Here is a 17924-nt window from a genome sequence, read left to right on the forward strand (position 1 = left end):
AGTAGGATTCCATATATTTTTTGTATATTTTTTTTTTGTTGTCAAGAAATAGATTTTGTATTTTTCCCATTTTTACTCCGTAGAAGGTGGACATTGGATTGAGGTTAATTCTGACCTGTAAACGTGGATATTTGTCAACTAAATCAAATCAATCTATTATATGTGCTGTGTAGACGGAGAGGTGTTTGCCTGGGGACACAACGGCTACAGCCAGCTGGGAAATGGGACCACCAACCATGGCTTGACCCCAGCCCAGGTCTCCACTAACCTGCTCAACAAGAGGGTGACGGAGGTGGCCTGTGGCTCTCACCACACCATCGCCCTCACTACCGACGGAGAGGTAGGATGCGTCCCAAATCGCACCCTATTTCTTATAGTGCATCACTTGTGACCAGGGCCCAGAGGTTTTGGGCCCAGAGGTATTGGGCCCAGAGGTATTGGGCCCTGAGGTATGTGCCATGTCCAGGGCCCAGAGGTGTGTGTATATACAGGGAGGGGATAATGACATGGCTGTAGGCAGGGAGGGGATAATGACGTGGCTGTAGGCAGGGAGGGGATAATGACGTGGCTGTAGGCATGGAGGAGATAATGACGTGGCTGTAGGCAGGGAGGGGATAATGACGTGGCTGTAGGCAGGGAGGGGATAATGACGTGGCTGTAGGCAGGGAGGGGATAATGACGTGGCTGTAGGCAGGGAGGGGATAATGACGTGGCTGTAGGCAGGGAGGGGATAATGACGTGGCTGTAGGCAGGGAGGGGATAATGACGTGGCTGTAGGCAGGAGGGATAATGACGTGGCTGTAGGCAGGGAGGGGATAATGACGTGGTTGTAGGCAGGGAGGGGATAATGACGTGGCTGTAGGCAGGGAGGGGATAATGACGTGGCTGTAGGCAGGGAGGGGATAATGACGTGGCTGTAGGCAGGGAGGGGATAATGACGTGGCTGTAGGCAGGAGGGGATAATGACGTGGCTGTAGGCAGGGAGGGGATAATGACGTGGCTGTAGGCAGGGAGGGGATAATGACGTGGCTGTAGGCAGGGAGGGGATAATGACGTGGCTGTAGGCAGGGAGGGATAATGACGTGGCTGTAGGCAGGGAGGGGATAATGACGTGGCTGTAGGCAGGGAGGGGATAATGACGTGGCTGTAGGCAGGGAGGGGATAATGGCGTGGCTGTAGGCAGGGAGGGGATAATGACGCGGCTGTAGGCAGGGAGGGGATAATGACGCGGCTGTAGGCAGGGAGGGGATAATGACGCGGCTGTAGGCAGGGAGGGGATAATGACGCGGCTGTAGGCAGGGAGGGGATAATGACGCGGCTGTAGGCAGGGAGGGGATAATGACGCGGCTGTAGTCAGGGAGGGGATAATGACGCGGCTGTAGGCAGGGAGGGGATAATGACGCGGCTGTAGGCAGGGAGGGGATAATGACGTGGCTGTAGGCAGGGGAGGGGATAATGACGTGGCTGTAGGCATGGAGGGGATAATGACGTGGCTGTAGGCATGGAGGGGATAATGACGTGGCTGTAGGCATGGAGGGATAATGACGTGGCTGTAGGCAGGGAGGGATAATGACGTGGCTGTAGGCAGGGAGGGGATAATGACGTGGCTGTAGGCAGGGAGGGGATAATGACGTGGCTGTAGGCAGGGAGGGGATAATGACGTGACTGTAGGCAGGGAGGGGATAATGACGTGGCTGTAGGCAGGGAGGGGATAATGACGTGGCTGTAGGCAGGGAGGGGATAATGACGTGGCTGTAGGCAGGGAGGGATAATGACGTGGCTGTAGGCAGGGAGGGGATAATGACGTGGCTGTAGACAGGGAGGAGATAATGACGTGGCTGTAGGCAGGGAGGAGATAATGACGTGGCTGTAGGCAGGGAGGGGATAATGACGTGGCTGTAGGCAGGGAGGAGATAATGACGTGGCTGTAGGCAGGGAGGGGATAATGACGTGGCTGTAGGCAGGGAGGGGATAATGACGTGGTTGTAGGCAGGGAGGGGATAATGACGTGGCTGTAGGGCAGGGAGGAGATAATGACGTGGCTGTAGGGCAGGGAGGAGATAATGACGTGGCTGTAGGCAGGGAGGGGATAATGATGCGGCTATAGGCGGTGTTATTGAGAGTGGCTATAGGGGAGGGAGGGAGGTAGAGGGAGGGAGGGGGGGGGGGGGAGAGCGATCGATCGATCTAAGCACTCAGTAGCCAGTCATGCAACCCTGCACCATGAACAAAGCACTCAGTATCCAGTCATGTCACCATGAACAGAGTTTGATCTCGGTCGGAACTTGTACCGCCTTTCAACGAGAAGGAGGTGGATGTACAGTACCTGTCAAAAGTTTGGACACACTTCTTTTAAGGGTTTTTCTGTAGTTTTTACTGTTTTCTACATTGTAGAATAATAGTGAAGACATCAAAACTATGAAACAACACCTCATTGGCTGCTCTTCCTTCACTCTGCGGTCCAACTCATCCCAAACCATCTCAATTGGGTTGAGGTCGGGTGATTGTGGAGGCCAGGTCATCTGATGCAGCACTCCATCACTCTCCTTCTTGGTCAAATAGCCCTTACACAGCCTGGAGGTGTGTTGGGTCATTTTCCTGTTGAAAAACAAATGATAGTCCCACTAAGCCCAAACCAGATGGGATGGTGTATCACTGCAGAATGTTGTGGTAGCCATGCTGGTTAAGTGTGCCTTGAATTCTAAATAAATCACAGACAGTGTCACCATCACACCACCTCCTCCATGCTTCACATTGGGAACCACACATGCTGAGATCATCCATTCACCTACTCTGCATCTCAGAAAGACACGGTGGTTGGAACCAAAAATCTCAAATTTGGACTCATCAGACCAAAGCACAGATTTCCACCGGTCTAATGTCCATTGCTCGTGTTTCTTGCCTCAAGCAAGTCTCTTCTACTTATTGGTGTCCTGAACAGTTGATGTGTCTGTCTGTTACTTGAACTCTGAAGCATTTATTTGGGCTGCAATTTCTGAGGCTGGTAACTCTACTGAACTTATCCTCTGCAACAGAGGTAACTCTGGGTCTTCCTTTCCTGTGGTGGTCCTCATGAGAGCCAGTTTCATCATAGCGCTTGATGGGTTTTGCGACTGCACTTGAAGAAATGTGAAAAATTCTTTACATTTGCAGTATTGACTGACCTTCATGTCTTAAAGTAATGATGGACTGTCATTTCTCTTTGGTTATTTGAGCTGTTCTTGCCATAATATGGACTTGGTATTTTACCAAATAGGGCTATCTTCTGTATACCACCCCTACCTTGTCACAACACAACTGATTGGCTCAAACGCACTAAGGAGGAAATAAATTCCGCAAATGAACTTTTAACAAGGCACACCTGTTCATTGAAATGTACTCCAGGTGCTCTACCTCATGAAGCTGGCTGAGAGAATGCCAAGAGTGTACAAAGCTGTCATTAAGGCAAAGGTGGCTACTTTGAAGAATCTCAAATATAAAATATATGTTGATTTGTTTAACACTTGTTTTTTTAGTTACTACATGATTCCATATGTGCTACTTCATAGTGTTGATGTCTTCACTATTATTCTACAATGTATAAAATAGTACAAAATAAAGACAAAACCCTTGAATGAGTAGGTGTCCAATCTTTTGACTAGTACTGTATATTTTACTCCATTTGAGCGGGTTGACACATCCCTAAAATGGTCACTGCTCCTCCAAAGTGTTCTGGTGGGAAAAGCTCCCCAAAGTCAACGCCACTTTATCCCTTGATCAGAGCTCAGATACTGAAGATAACGCTGATTTATTTTGGGCTTACAAATCGGTCCCAGAGGCATATAGACAACAAGACACAATCACACAATCACACAATGTTGACCCTGTACGGAAATAGCATGTCTTTTTGATCTGTGGTTCTCAAGAGGATCAAGGACCTTGGGGATTTAAAGACACTCCTACTTTCTCGATTAGTTCAACAACAAAAGAAATGGTTCAGATTTGTATCAGATTCCTGGCTAAACGCAACGTGAAGTGTTGGTCCTGTTTTTCATGAGCTGAAATGCTCTGGATAAGAGCGTCTGCTAAATGACTTAAATGTAAATGTAAGAAGATCTCAGAAATGTTCTAAATGCACAAAAAAAATATATAATTTCTGTCATTGTGCACAAATTTTCTTTACATCCCTGTTAGTGAGCATTTCTCATTTTCCCAAGATAATCCATCCACCTGACAGGTGTGGCATATCAAGAAGTTGATTAAAAAGCATGATCATTACACATGTGCACCTTGTGCTGGGCACAATAAAAGGCCAATCTAAATTGTGCAGTTTTGCCAACCAACACGAAGCCACAGATGTCTCAAGTTTTGAGGCAGCGTGCAATTGACATGCTGACTGTAGGAATGTCCACCGGAGCTGTTGCCAAATAATTGAATGTTCATTTCTCAACCATAAGCCGCCTCCAACATAATTTTTAGAGAATTTGGCAGTACGTCTAATCAGCCTCAAAACCGTAGACCACCACGTGTAGCTGCGCCAGCCCAGGACCTCCTCATCTGTCTTCTTGACCTGCGGGATCTTCTGAGACCAGCCACCCGGACAGCCGAGGAGCAATTGTGACTGTAATAAAGCCCTTTTTGTGGGGGAAATCTAATTCTGGGTTGGCCCTATGCCCTCCCAGGCTCCGCCCATGGCTGCACCACTTTCACATGACTGGGCCTAATGCATTTATTTGGATTGACTGCTTTTTACCTGAACTGTAAACTCGGTAAAAATCTGTGAAATTGTTACATGTTGCGTTTTCTATATTTTTTTGTTCATTATAAATAGGATTTAATAACTGCCATTTGTGAACACAGCTTTTGTTAGTTCCCTCTTCTGCTTTGAACAACAATGTTTGGTTTTCTTGCACAGCAAAGGGTTGGGGTAATTTAGGTAGATATGTACGTACATACAGTGTGCATCTGTTCTTAAATATTCAGTTCTTGTTGTTCATTTTCTGGTTATGTGACCTTTTTTTAACCTTTCACCTCTGACCCCCCCCAAGGTGTTTGCATGGGGCTACAACAACTCTGGCCAGGTGGGGTCAGGGTCGACGGCCAACCAGCCCACGCCGCGTCGGGTCAGCAGCTGCCTGCAGAACAAAGTGGTGGTTAATATCGCCTGCGGTCAGCTCTGTTCCATGGCTGTGCTGGACAATGGAGAGGTAAAGGAGACCGAAGTGTAAATCCTGAATACCAGTATTTTATACGGTCACGTTCCTGTCCAGGCCGAGTTTGTCTGTGTGGCAGAAACACAGAGGATGGAAAACGTAAGAAATCGATGCATTGATCGGTAGTTGATGAAGTCGCAGCAGCAGAAGTCTGTTTTCGTAATCAACTATTGATTCGGCTGCAGGCAGTGAAAAAGACAGTAAATATAATGGCTGTCCAAAAATATATAATTTGTGCTTTTGAGCGTGGAAGGCTGCTGATGCATCCAATGAAGTCAGTGAGTTAGGATGGATTGTATTAATATAGTCCTACTATCTGTAGGACTACAACCCTGTCATGTTGCTATCTGTAGGACTTCAACCCTGTCATGTTGCTATCTGTAGGACTTCAACCCTGTCCTGTTGCTATCTGTAGGACTACAACCCTGTCCTGTTGCTATCTGTAGGACTACAAGCCCTGTCCTGGTTGCTATCTGTAGGACTTACAACCCTGTCCTGTTGCTATCTGTAGGACTACAACCCTGTCCTGTTGCTATCTGTAGGACTACAACCCTGTCCTGTTGCTATCTGTAGGACTACAACCCTGTCCTGTTGCTATCTGTAGGACTACAACCCTGTCCTGTTGCTATCTGTAGGACTACAACCCTGTCCTGTTGCTATCTGTAGGACTACAACCCTGTCCTGTTGCTATCTGTAGGACTACAACCCTGTCCTGTTGCTATCTGTAGGACTACAACCCTGTCCTGTTGCTATCTGTAGGACTACAACCCTGTCCTGTTGCTATCTGTAGGACTACAACCCTGTCCTGTTGCTATCTGTAGGACTACAACCCTGTCCTGTTGCTATCTGTAGGACTACAACCCTGTCCTGTTGCTATCTGTAGGACTACAACCCTGTCCTGTTGCTATCTGTAGGACTACAACCCTGTCCTGGTGCTATCTGTAGGACTACAATCCTGTCCTGGTGCTATCTGTAGGACTACAATCCTGTCCTGTTGCTATCTGTAGGACTACAATCCTGTCCTGTTGCTATCTGTAGGACTACAACCCTGTCCCGTTACTATCTGTAGGACTACAACCCCGTCCCGTTGCTATCTGTAGGACTACAACCCCGTCCCGTTGCTATCTGTAGGACTACAACCCCGTCCCCGTTGCAGGACTACAACCTGTCCGTTGCTATCTGTAGGACTACAACCCCGTCCCGTTGCTATCTGTAGGACTACAACCCCGTCCCGTTGCTATCTGTAGGACTACAACCCCGTCCCGTTGCTATCTGTAGGACTACAACCCCGTCCCGTTGCTATCTGTAGGACTACAACCCCGTCCCGTTGCTATCTGTAGGACTACAACCCTGTCCCGTTGCTATCTGTAGGACTACAACCCTGTCCCGTTGCTATCTGTAGGACTACAACCCTGTCCCGTTGCTATCTGTAGGACTACAACCCTGTCCCGTTGCTATCTGTAGGACTACAACCCTGTCCCGTTGCTATCTGTAGGACTACAACCCTGTCCTGTTGCTATCTGTAGGACTATAATCTGCGATCTGTTTGCAGACCTATGGTTGGGGCTATAACTGCAACGGGCAGCTTGGTCTGGGCAACAATGGGAACCAGCAGACCCCGTGTAGGATCGCAGCTCTACAGGGAGTCAACATTATACAGGTGAGGAGTCCACATTATACAGGTGAGGAGTCCACATTATACAGGTGAGGAGTCCACATATACAGGTGAGGAGTCCACATGATACAGGTGAGGAGTCCACATTATACAGGTGAGGAGTCCACATGATACAGGTGAGGAGTCCACATGATACAGGTGAGGAGTCCACATGATACAGGTGAGGAGTCCACATGATACAGGTGAGGAGTCCACATGATACAGGTGAGGAGTCCACATGATACAGGTGAGGAGTCCACATGATACAGGTGAGGAGTCCACATGATACAGGTGAGGAGTCCACATGATACAGGTGAGGAGTCCACCATGATACAGGTGAGGAGTCCCATGATACAGGTGAGGAGTCCACATGATACAGGTGAGGAGTCCACATGATACAGGTGAGGAGTCCACATGATACGGGTGAGGAGTCCACATGATACGGGTGAGGAGTCCACATGATACGGGTGAGGAGTCCACATGATACGGGTGAGGAGTCCACATGATACGGGTGAGGAGTCCACATGATACGGGTGAGGAGTCCACATGATACGGGTGAGGAGTCCACATGATACGGGTGAGGAGTCCACATGATACGGGTGAGGAGTCCACATGATACGGGTGAGGAGTCCACATGATACAGGTGAGGAGTCCACATGATACAGGTGAGGAGTCCACATGATACAGGTGAGGAGTCCACATGATACAGGTGAGGAGTCCACATGATACAGGTGAGGAGTCCACATGATACAGGTGAGGAGTCCACATGATACAGGTGAGGAGTCCACATGATACAGGTGAGGAGTCCACATGATACAGGTGAGGAGTCCACATGATACAGGTGAGGAGTCCACATGATACAGGTGAGGAGTCCACATGATACAGGTGAGGAGTCCACATGATACAGGTGAGGAGTCCACATTATACAGGTGAGGAGTCAACCCAAACCTACTCTGTTAGCTGTGTGTGGACTCATGGTTGGTTGTGCTGTGCAGGTAGGAAGATGCAGGGTAATGACATAGTAAGATCTGAATATTAACTTCCTGTTTCTCTGTGCCGTGCAGGTTGCTTGTGGCTACGCCCATACGCTGGCGCTGACGGACGAGGGCTTTATTTACGCTTGGGGGGCCAACTCTTATGGCCAGCTGGGGACAGGCAATAAGAGTAACCAGGCTGTCCCTACACTCATCAACACAGACAAGGAGAGGTGAGTTCCTCTGTCCCAGTCAGGACCTCCTCCAGGTCCCCAGGGTAGGTCGGCCTCCAGGGTAGGTGGGCCTCCAGGGTAGGACGGCCTCCAGGGTAGGACCTCCTCCAGGGTAGGACGGCCTCCAGGGTAGGACAGTCTCCAGGGTAGGACAGTCTCCAGGGTAGTTCGGCCTCCAGGGTAGGTCGGCCTCCAGGGTAGGTCGGCCTCCAGGGTAGGACCTCCTCCAGGGTAGGACGGTCTCCAGGGTAGGTCGGCCTCCAGGGTAGGACCTCCTCCAGGGTAGGACGGCCTCCAGGCTAGGACGGCCTCCAGGGTAGGACGGCCTCCAGGGTAAGACAGGCTCCAGGGTAGGTCGGCCTCCAGGGTAAGACGGCCTCCAGGGTAGGACGGCCTCCAGGGTAGGGTGGGACGGCCTCCAGGGTAGGACGGCCTCCAGGGTAGGACCTCCTCCAGGGTAGGACGGCCTCCAGGGTAGGTCCTCCTCCAGGGTAGGACGGCCTCCAGGGTAGGACGGCCTCCAGGGTAGGACGGCCCCCAGGGTAGGACGGGCTCCAGGGTAGGACAGCTTCCAGGGTAGGCTAGGGCGATATCTAGAGTTTCATTCCTTCATGTCGTTCTGATTTCATGGTATTATCCTGGTGTACGTCTGTTCATGGAGCAGTATTATCCTGGTGTATTATCCTGGTCTTTTCATGGAGCAGTATTATCCTGGTGTATTATCCTGGTCTTTTCATGGAGCAGTATTATCCTGGTGTATTATCCTGGTCTGTTCATGGAGCAGTATTATCCTGGTCTGTTCATGGAGCAGTATTATCCTGGTGTATTATCCTGGTGTGTTCATGGAGCAGTATTATCCTGGTCTGTTCATGGAGCAGTATTATCCTGGTGTGTTATCCTGGTCTGTTCATGAAGCAGTATTATCCTGGTCTGTTCATGGAAGCAGTATTATCCTGGTCTGTTCATGGAGCAGTATTATCCTGGTCTGTTCATGGAACAGTATTATCCTGGTGTATTATCCTGGTCTGTTCATGGAGCAGTATTATCCTGGTCTGTTCATGGAGCAGTATTATCCTGGTGTATTATCCTGGTCTGTTCATGGAGCAGTATTATCCTGGTGTATTATCCTGGTCTGTTCATGGAACAGTATTATCCTGGTGTATTATCCTGGTCTGTTCATGGAGCAGTATTATCCAGGTCTGTTCATGGAGCAGTATTATCCTGGTGTATTATCCTGGTCTGTTCATGGAGCAGTATTATCCTGGTCTGTTCATGGAGCAGTATTATCCTGGTCTGTTCATGGAGCAGTATTATCCTGGTGTGTTATTGCTGGTCTGTTCATGGAGCAGTATTATCCTGGTGTATTATTGCTGGTCTGTTCATGGAGCAGTATTATCCTGGTGTGTTATTGCTGGTCTGTTCATGAAGCAGTATTATCCTGGTCTGTTCATGGAGCAGTATTATCCTGGTCTTTTCATGGAGCAGTATTATCCTGGTCTGTTCATGGAGCAGTATTATCCTGGTGTATTATCCTGGTCTGTTCATGGAGCAGTATTATCCTGGTCTGTTCATGGAGCAGTATTATCCTGGTGTATTATCCTGGTGTGTTCATGGAGCAGTATTATCCTGGTCTGTTCATGGAGCAGTATTATCCTGGTCTGTTCATGAAGCAGTATTATCCTGGTCTGTTCATGGAGCAGTATTATCCTGGTCTGTTAATGGAACAGTATTATCCTGGTGTATTATCCTGGTCTGTTCATGGAGCAGTATTATCCTGGTCTGTTCATGGAACAGTATTATCCTGGTGTATTATCCTGGTCTGTTCATGGAGCAGTATTATCCTGGTCTGTTCATGGGACAGTATTATCCTGGTGTATTATCCTGGTCTGTTCATGGAGCAGTATTATCCTGGTCTGTCCATGGAGCAGTATTATCCTGGTCTGTTCATGGAGCAGTATTATCCTGGTCTGTTCATGGAGAAGTATTATCCTGGTCTGTTCATGGAGCAGTATTATCCTGGTGTATTATCCTGGTGTGTTCATAGAGCAGTATTATCCTGGTCTGTTCATGGAGCAGTATTATCCTGGTGTGTTCATGGAACAGTATTATCCTGGTCTGTTCATGAAGCAGTATTATCCTGGTCTGTTCATGGAGAAGTATTATCCTGGTCTGTTCATGGAGCAGTATTATCCTGGTGTATTATCCTGGTCTGTTCATGGAGCAGTATTATCCTGGTCTGTTCATGGAGCAGTATTATCCTGGTCTGTTCATGGAGCAGTATTATCCTGGTCTGTTCATGGAGCAGTATTATCCTGGTGTATTATCCTGGTCTGTTCATGGAGCAGTATTATCCTGGTCTGTTCATGAAGCAGTATTATCCTGGTCTGTTCATGGAGCAGTATTATCCTGGTCTGTTCATGAAGCAGTATTATCCTGGTCTGTTCATGGAGCAGTACTATCCTGGTCTGTTCACGGAGCAGTATTATCCTGGTCTGTTCACGGAGCAGTATTATCCTGGTCTGTTCACGGAGCAGTATTATCCTGGTCTGTTCATGGAGCAGTATTATCCTGGTGTGTTCATGGAACAGTATTATCCTGGTGTATTATCCTGGTCTGTTCATGGAGCAGTATTATCCTGGTCTGTTCATGGAGCAGTATTATCCTGGTGTATTATCCTGGTCTGTTCATGGAGCAGTATTATCCTGGTGTATTATCCTGGTCTGTTCATGGAGCAGTATTATCCTGGTCTGTTCATGGAACAGTATTATCCTGGTGTATTATCCTGGTCTGTTCATGGAGCAGTATTATCCTGGTGTATTATCCTGGTCTGTTCATGGAGCAGTATTATCCTGGTCTGTTCATGGAACAGTATTATCCTGGTCTGTTCATGGAGCAGTATTATCCTGGTCTGTTCATGGAGCAGTATTATCCTGGTCTGTTCATGGAACAGTATTATCCTGGTGTATTATCCTGGTCTGTTCATGAAGCAGTATTATCCTGGTCTGTTCATGGAACAGTATTATCCTGGTGTATTATCCTGGTCTGTTCATGGAGCAGTATTATCCTGGTCTGTTCATGGAGCAGTATTATCCTGGTCTGTTCATGGAACAGTATTATCCTGGTGTATTATCCTGGTCTGTTCATGGAGCAGTATTATCCTGGTGTGTTATTGCTGGTCTGTTCATGGAGCAGTATTATCCTGGTGTATTATCCTGGTCTGTTCATGAAGCAGTATTATCCTGGTGTGTTATCCTGGTCTGTTCATGGGGCAGTATTATCCTGGTGTGTTATCCTGGTCTGTTCATGGAGCAGTATTATCCTGGTGTATTATCCTGGTCTGTTCATGAAGCAGTATTATCCTGGTGTATTATCCTGGTCTGTTCATGAAGCAGTATTATCCTGGTCTGTTCATGGAACAGTATTATCCTGGTGTATTATCCTGGTCTGTTCATGAAGCAGTATTATCCTGGTCTGTTCATGGAACAGTATTATCCTGGTGTATTATCCTGGTCTGTTCATGGAGCAGTATTATCCTGGTCTGTTCATGGAGCAGTATTATCCTGGTCTGTTCATGGAGCAGTATTATCCTGGTGTATTATCCTGGTCTGTTCATGGAGCAGTATTATCCTGGTCTGTTCATGGAGCAGTATTATCCTGGTCTGTTCATGGAACAGTATTATCCTGGTGTATTATCCTGGTCTGTTCATGGAGCAGTATTATCCTGGTCTGTTCATGGAGCAGTATTATCCTGGTGTGTTATTGCTGGTCTGTTCATGGAGCAGTATTATCCTGGTGTATTATCCTGGTCTGTTCATGAAGCAGTATTATCCTGGTGTGTTATCCTGGTCTGTTCATGGAACAGTATTATCCTGGTCTGTTCATGGAGCAGTATTATCCTGGTGTATTATCCTGGTCTGTTCATGGAACAGTATTATCCTGGTGTATTATCCTGGTCTGTTCATGGAGCAGTATTATCCTGGTCTGTTCATGGAGCAGTATTATCCTGGTGTATTATCCTGGTCTGTTCATGGAGCAGTATTATCCTGGTGTGTTCATGGAACAGTATTATCCTGGTGTATTATCCTGGTCTGTTCATGGAGCAGTTTTATCCTGGTCTGTTCATGGAGCAGTATTATCCTGGTCTGTTCATGGAGCAGTATTATCCTGGTCTGTTCATGGAGCAGTATTATCCTGGTGTATTATCCTGGTGTGTTCATGGAGCAGTTTTATCCTGGTCTGTTCATGAAGCAGTATTATCCTGGTCTGTTCATGAAGCAGTATTATCCTGGTGTGTTATCCTGGTGTGTTCATGGAGCAGTTTTATCCTGGTCTGTTCATGGAGCAGGTTGGGGTGACAAGCCCTGGAAGGGTTGAGGTTGGGGTGACAAGCCCTGGAAGGGTTGAGGTTGGGGTGACAAGCCCTGGAAGGGTTGGGGTTGGGATGAAAACCCCTGGATGGGTTGGGGTTGGGGTGAAAAGGCCCTGGATGTGTTGGGGTGACAAGCCCTGGAAGGGTTTAGGTTGGGGTGACAAGCCCTGGAAGGGTTGAGGTTGGGGTGACAAGCCCTGGAAGGGTTTAGGTTGGGGTGACAAGCCCTGGAAGGGTTGGGGTTGGGGTGACAAGCCCTGGAAGGGTTGGGGTTCCTGGTGACAAGCCCTGGAAGGGTTTAGGTTGGGGTGACAAGCCCTGGAGCAGTATTATCCTGGAAGGGTTTGGGTTGGGGTGACAAGCCCTGGAAGGGTTGGGGTTGGGGTGACAAGCCCTGGAATCCTGGGTGGGTTGGGTTGGGGTTGGGGTGGGGTGAAGGGTGGGGTGGGGTTGGGTTGGGGTTGGGGTTGGGGTTGGGGTTGGGGTGGGGTGGGGTGCAGTTGGGTTGGGGTCTGGGTTGGGGTTGGGGTTGGGTTGGGTTGGGGTTATTGGGTTGGGTTGGGGTTGGGTTGGGTTGCTCATTGGAATTATGAGACTGTTGTTGTGTTCCAGCCTGTATTTATCTTGTCGGTCTACGTTTTTTGTTATAATAATGCTTGTTGATCATTATGTATCTATTGAACTCTAATGCTGCTCAGTGAAATCCTTCACTTGAAGAAGCCTGTTTTGTTCCAGCCTGTCTTTGCCACAGTCAGGTTGTCCGGCCTGGCGAGGTGTCTAAAAGACTGATGTCTGTCCTCCTCGTCTGTCCTGTCTGTCTGTAGGATGGTGGAGGTGGCAGCGTGCCACACCAGCCATACGTCTGCAGCTAAGACTCAGAGCGGTCAGGTGCTGATGTGGGGTCAGTGTAGGGGTCAAGCTGTAGCCTGCCCTCACCTCACTCACTTCGCCAGCACTGACTGGTCTGTTCATGGATTATCCAGTATTATCGCTGTTCGCCACACCCGCTGTCACATGGCACCTCCTGGTCTGTTCATGTAAGACTGACACACCTCCTCATCCTGGGTAAGACTGACACACCTCCTCACCTGGGTAAGACTGACACACCTCCTCACCGTGTGTAAGACTGACACACCTCCTCACCGTGGAACAGTAACACTGTGTGTTCCCCACTGTGGGTAAGACTGACACACCTCCTCACCGTGGGTAAGACTGACACACCTCCCCACTGTGGGTAACACTGACACACCTCCTCACCGTGGGTAAGACTGACACACCTCCTCACCGTGGGTAACACTGACACACCTCCCCACCGTGGGTAAGACTGACACACCTCCCCACTGTGGGTAAGACTGACACACCTCCTCACCGTGGGTAACACTGACACACCTCCTCACCGTGGGTAACACTGACACACCTCCTCACCGTGGGTAACACTGACACACCTCAACCGTGGGTAAGACTGACACACCTCCTCACCGTGGGTAAGACTGACACACCTCCTCAGGGTTGGGGTAAGACTGCCCTGGAAGGGTTTAGGTTGGGGTGACAAGCCTCCTCACCGTGGGTAAGACTGACACAGCTCCTCACCGTGGGTAACACTGACACACCTCCCCACTGTGGGTAAGACTGACACACCTCCCCACTGTGGGTAAGACTGACACACCTCCTCACCGTGGGTAAGACTGACACACCTCCTCACCGTGGGTAAGACTGACACACCTCCTCACCGTGGGTAAGACTGACACACCTCCTCAACCGTGGGTAAGACTGACACACCTCACCGTGGGTAAGACTGACACACCTCCTCACCGTGGGTAAGACTGACACACCTCCTCACCGTGGGTAACACTGACACACCTCCTCAACCGTGGGTAAGACTGACACACCTCCCCACTGTGGGTAAGACTGACACACCTCCTCACCGTGGGTAAGACTGACACACCTCCTCACCGAGGTGTAAGACTGACACACCTCCTCCTGGATAAGACTGACACACCTCGTCTCACCTGTGATAAGGACACACCTCCTCACCGTGGGTAAGACTGACACACCTCCTCACCGTGGATAAGACTGACACACCTGCTCACCGTGGGATAAGACTGCTGTAGCCTGCACCTCCTCACCGTGGCCAAGACTGACATGTCTTCCTCTTCGCTCACCCCGGGTCAGACTGACACACCTCCTCACCGTGGGTAAGACTGACACACCTCCTCACCGTGGGTAAGACTGACACACCTCCTCACCGTGGGTAAGACTGACACACCTCCTCACCGTGGGTAAGACTGACACACCTCCCCACTGTGGGTAACACTGACACACCTCCTCAACCGTGGGTAAGACTGACACACCTCCAGGATGTGATGATGGTTACAGACCTGGGATCAGATACTATTGGAAGTATTTCCAAATAGGTCTGAGTGTTTTCGTTGCTCTGGCCTCTTTTAGAGGACTGACAGATTTTTGTTTTTGTTCTGTGTTATTCAGACGGTGATGACTATCTGACGGTGGCCCAGTCTCTGAAGAGGGAGTTTGACAGCCCGGACATCTCAGATCTCAAGTTCCTTGTGGATGGAAAGTGTATCCACGTACACAAAGCCCTCCTAAAGATCAGGTACCTAAAAGGACTTGACACAGGCAGGCCAATTCACATCTTCTATACCAATCAGATCAGCTCATTTGACAATAGTTGGGAGGGAGGGTGGGTGGTGGGGGAAGAAGATCAGAATTTGAGCTGCCTGTGTAGACGGTGCCAAACAGACCCAGATGGGTCTCCTTTATGGGCCTTGGTCTCACAGAACCACTGTTTAATACAACATGATAATGTTGATTTAGCCAACGTTTTTATCCAAACGACTGTTAACCCGAGACATATTTATTCGGTTTATGCTGTGTGTTTTTAGTATTTCTACTGAAGTTTTGTTACGTCTGTTCACTTTTCCTCTGTCAATACATCATTTATTTGAGGTACAACACCACTCTGAAGGTTATTTAGTTCTTCGCACCCACTATCAACCTGCCTGCTTGCAAAACACAGATCACCGTCTTCGAGCCCGCTGGTCGCTCTCTCTCCCCCCTCCCCTAGTCAAGTCTCTCTCTCCCCCCTCGCCTAGTCAAGTCTCTCTCTCCTCCCCTAGTCAAGTCTCTCTCCCCCTCCCTAGTCAAGTCTCTCTCTCCCCCTCCCCTAGTCAAGTCTCTCTCTCCCCTCCCTAGTCAAGTCTCTCTCTCCCCTCCCTAGTCAAGTCTCTCTCTCTCTCCTCCCTAGTCAAGTCTCTCTCTCTCCTCCCTAGTCAAGTCTCTCTCCCTCCCTAGTCAAGTCTCTCCCCTCCCCTAGTCAAGTCTCTCTCTCTCCCCTCCCCTAGTCAAGTCTCTCTCCCCCTCCCTAGTCAAGTCTCTCTCTCCCCTCCCTAGTCAAGTCTCTCTCTCCCCTCCCTAGTCAAGTCTCTCTCTCTCTCCTCCCTAGTCAAGTCTCTCTATCCCCCTCCCCTAGTCAAGTCTCTCTCTCCCCCTCCCTAGTCAAGTCTCTCTCTCCCCCTCCCCTAGTCAAGTCTCTCTCTCCCTCCCCTAGTCAAGTCTCTCTCTCTCCTCCCTAGTCAAGTCTCTCTCTCCCCCTCCCTAGTCAAGTCTCTCTCTCTCTCCTCCCCTAGTCAAGCCTCTCTCTCTCTCCTCCCTAGTCAAGTCTCTCTCTCTCCCTCCCCTAGTCAAGTCTCTCTCTCTCCCTCCCCTAGTCAAGTCTCTCTCTCTCCCTCCCCTAGTCAAGTCTCTCTCTCCCTCCCTAGTCAAGTCTCTCTCCCCTCCCTAGTCAAGTCTCTCTCCCCCTCCCTAGTCAAGCCTCTCTCTCTCCCCCCTAGTCAAGTCTCTCTCTCCCTCCCTAGTCAAGTCTCTCTCTCTCCTCCCTAGTCAAGTCTCTCCCCCTCCCCTAGTCAAGTCTCTCTCTCTCCCCCCCTAGTCAAGTCTATCTCCTCTCCCTCCCCTAGTCAAGTCTCTCTCCCCTCCCTAGTCAAGTCTCTCTCTCCCCCTCCCTAGTCAAGCCTCTCTCTCTCCTCCCTAGTCAAGCCTCTCTCTCCCCTCCCTAGTCAAGCCTCTCTCTCTCCCTCCCCTAGTCAAGCCTCTCTCTCTCCCCCCCTAGTCAAGCTCTCTCTCTCCCCTCCCCTAGTCAAGTCTCTCTCTCCCCTCCCCTAGTCAAGCCTCTCTCTCCCCTCCCCTAGTCAAGCCTCTCTCTCTCCCCTCCCCTAGTCAAGTCTCTCCCTCCCCTAGTCAAGTCTCTCTCCCCTCCCCTAGTCAAGTCTCTCTCTCCCCCCCTAGTCAAGTCTCTCTCCCTCCCCTAGTCAAGCCTCTCTCTCCCTCCCGAGTCAAGCCTCTCTCTCTCCCTCCCTAGTCAAGCCTCTCTCTCCCTCCCTAGTCAAGTCTCTCTCTCTCCCTCCCTAGTCAAGCCTCTCTCTCTCCCTCCCTAGTCAAGCCTCTCTCTCTCCCTCCCCTAGTCAAGCTCTCTCTCCCTCCCTAGTCAAGCCTCTCTCTCGTCTCCCCTAGTCAAGCCTCTCTCTCGTCTCCCTAGTCAAGTCTCTCTCTCTCTCTCCCTAGTCAAGTCTCTCTCTCTCTCTCCTCCCTAGTCAAGTCTCTCGTCTCCCCTCCCCTAGTCAAGTCTCTCTCTCCCTCCCTAGTCAAGTCTCTCTCTCTCCCTCCCTAGTCAAGTCTCTCTCTCCCTCCCTAGTCAAGTCTCTCTCTCCCCTCCCTAGTCAAGCCTCTCTCTCTCCCTCCCTAGTCAAGTCTATCTCCTCTCCCCTAGTCAAGTCTCTCTCCCTCCCTAGTCAAGTCTCTCTCTCTCCCTCCCTAGTCAAGTCTATCTCCTCTCCCCTAGTCAAGTCTCTCTCCCTCCCCTAGTCAAGTCTATCTCCTCTCCCTAGTCAAGTCTCTCTCCCTCCCCTAGTCAAGTCTCTCTCTCTCCCTCCCTAGTCAAGTCTATCTCCTCTCCCCTAGTCAAGCCCTCTCTCTCCTCCCTAGTCAAGTCTATCTCCCTCCCTAGTCAAGTCTCTCTCCCTCCCTAGTCAAGTCTCTCTCTCCCCCCCCTAGTCAAGCCTCTCTCTCCCCTCCCTAGTCAAGCCTCTCTCTCCCCTCCCTAGTCAAGCCTCTCTCTCTCCCTCCCTAGTCAAGCCTCTCTCTCTCCCTCCCCTAGTCAAGTCTCTCTCTCCTCCCCTCCCTAGTCAAGTCTCTCTCTCCTCCCTCCCTAGTCAAGTCTCTCTCTCCCCTCTCCCTAGTCAAGTCTCTCTCTCCCCCTCCCCTAGTCAAGTCTCTCTCTCCCCCTCACCTAGTCAGGTCTCTCTCTCCCCCTCCCTAGTCAAGTCTCTCCCTCCCTAGTCAAGTCTCTCTCTCTCCCTCCCTAGTCAAGTCTATCTCTCTCTCCCCCTCCCTAGTCAAGTCTCTCTCCCCCTCCCTAGTCAAGTCTCTCTCTCCCCTCCCTAGTCAAGTCTCTCTCTCCCCCTCACCTAGTCAGGTCTCTCTCTC

General features: G+C 49.9%; 1 protein-coding gene across 1 annotated transcript in view; it reads left to right on the forward strand.

Annotated features, from left to right (window-relative positions):
- rcbtb2 (regulator of chromosome condensation (RCC1) and BTB (POZ) domain containing protein 2) overlaps positions 1–17924 on the forward strand; it is a 40528-nt gene that overhangs the window by 14566 nt on the left and 8038 nt on the right. The window contains 8 exon segments of the mRNA XM_065024165.1: positions 174–340; positions 5028–5186; positions 6745–6852; positions 7911–8053; positions 13247–13382; positions 13384–13449; positions 13955–13961; positions 14910–15036. Of these exon segments, the coding sequence (XP_064880237.1) occupies positions 174–340; positions 5028–5186; positions 6745–6852; positions 7911–8053; positions 13247–13382; positions 13384–13449; positions 13955–13961; positions 14910–15036 (913 nt within the window).

This window comes from Oncorhynchus nerka, linkage group LG11, assembly GCF_034236695.1.
Source record: "Oncorhynchus nerka isolate Pitt River linkage group LG11, Oner_Uvic_2.0, whole genome shotgun sequence".
Classification (NCBI taxonomy): domain Eukaryota; kingdom Metazoa; phylum Chordata; class Actinopteri; order Salmoniformes; family Salmonidae; genus Oncorhynchus; species Oncorhynchus nerka.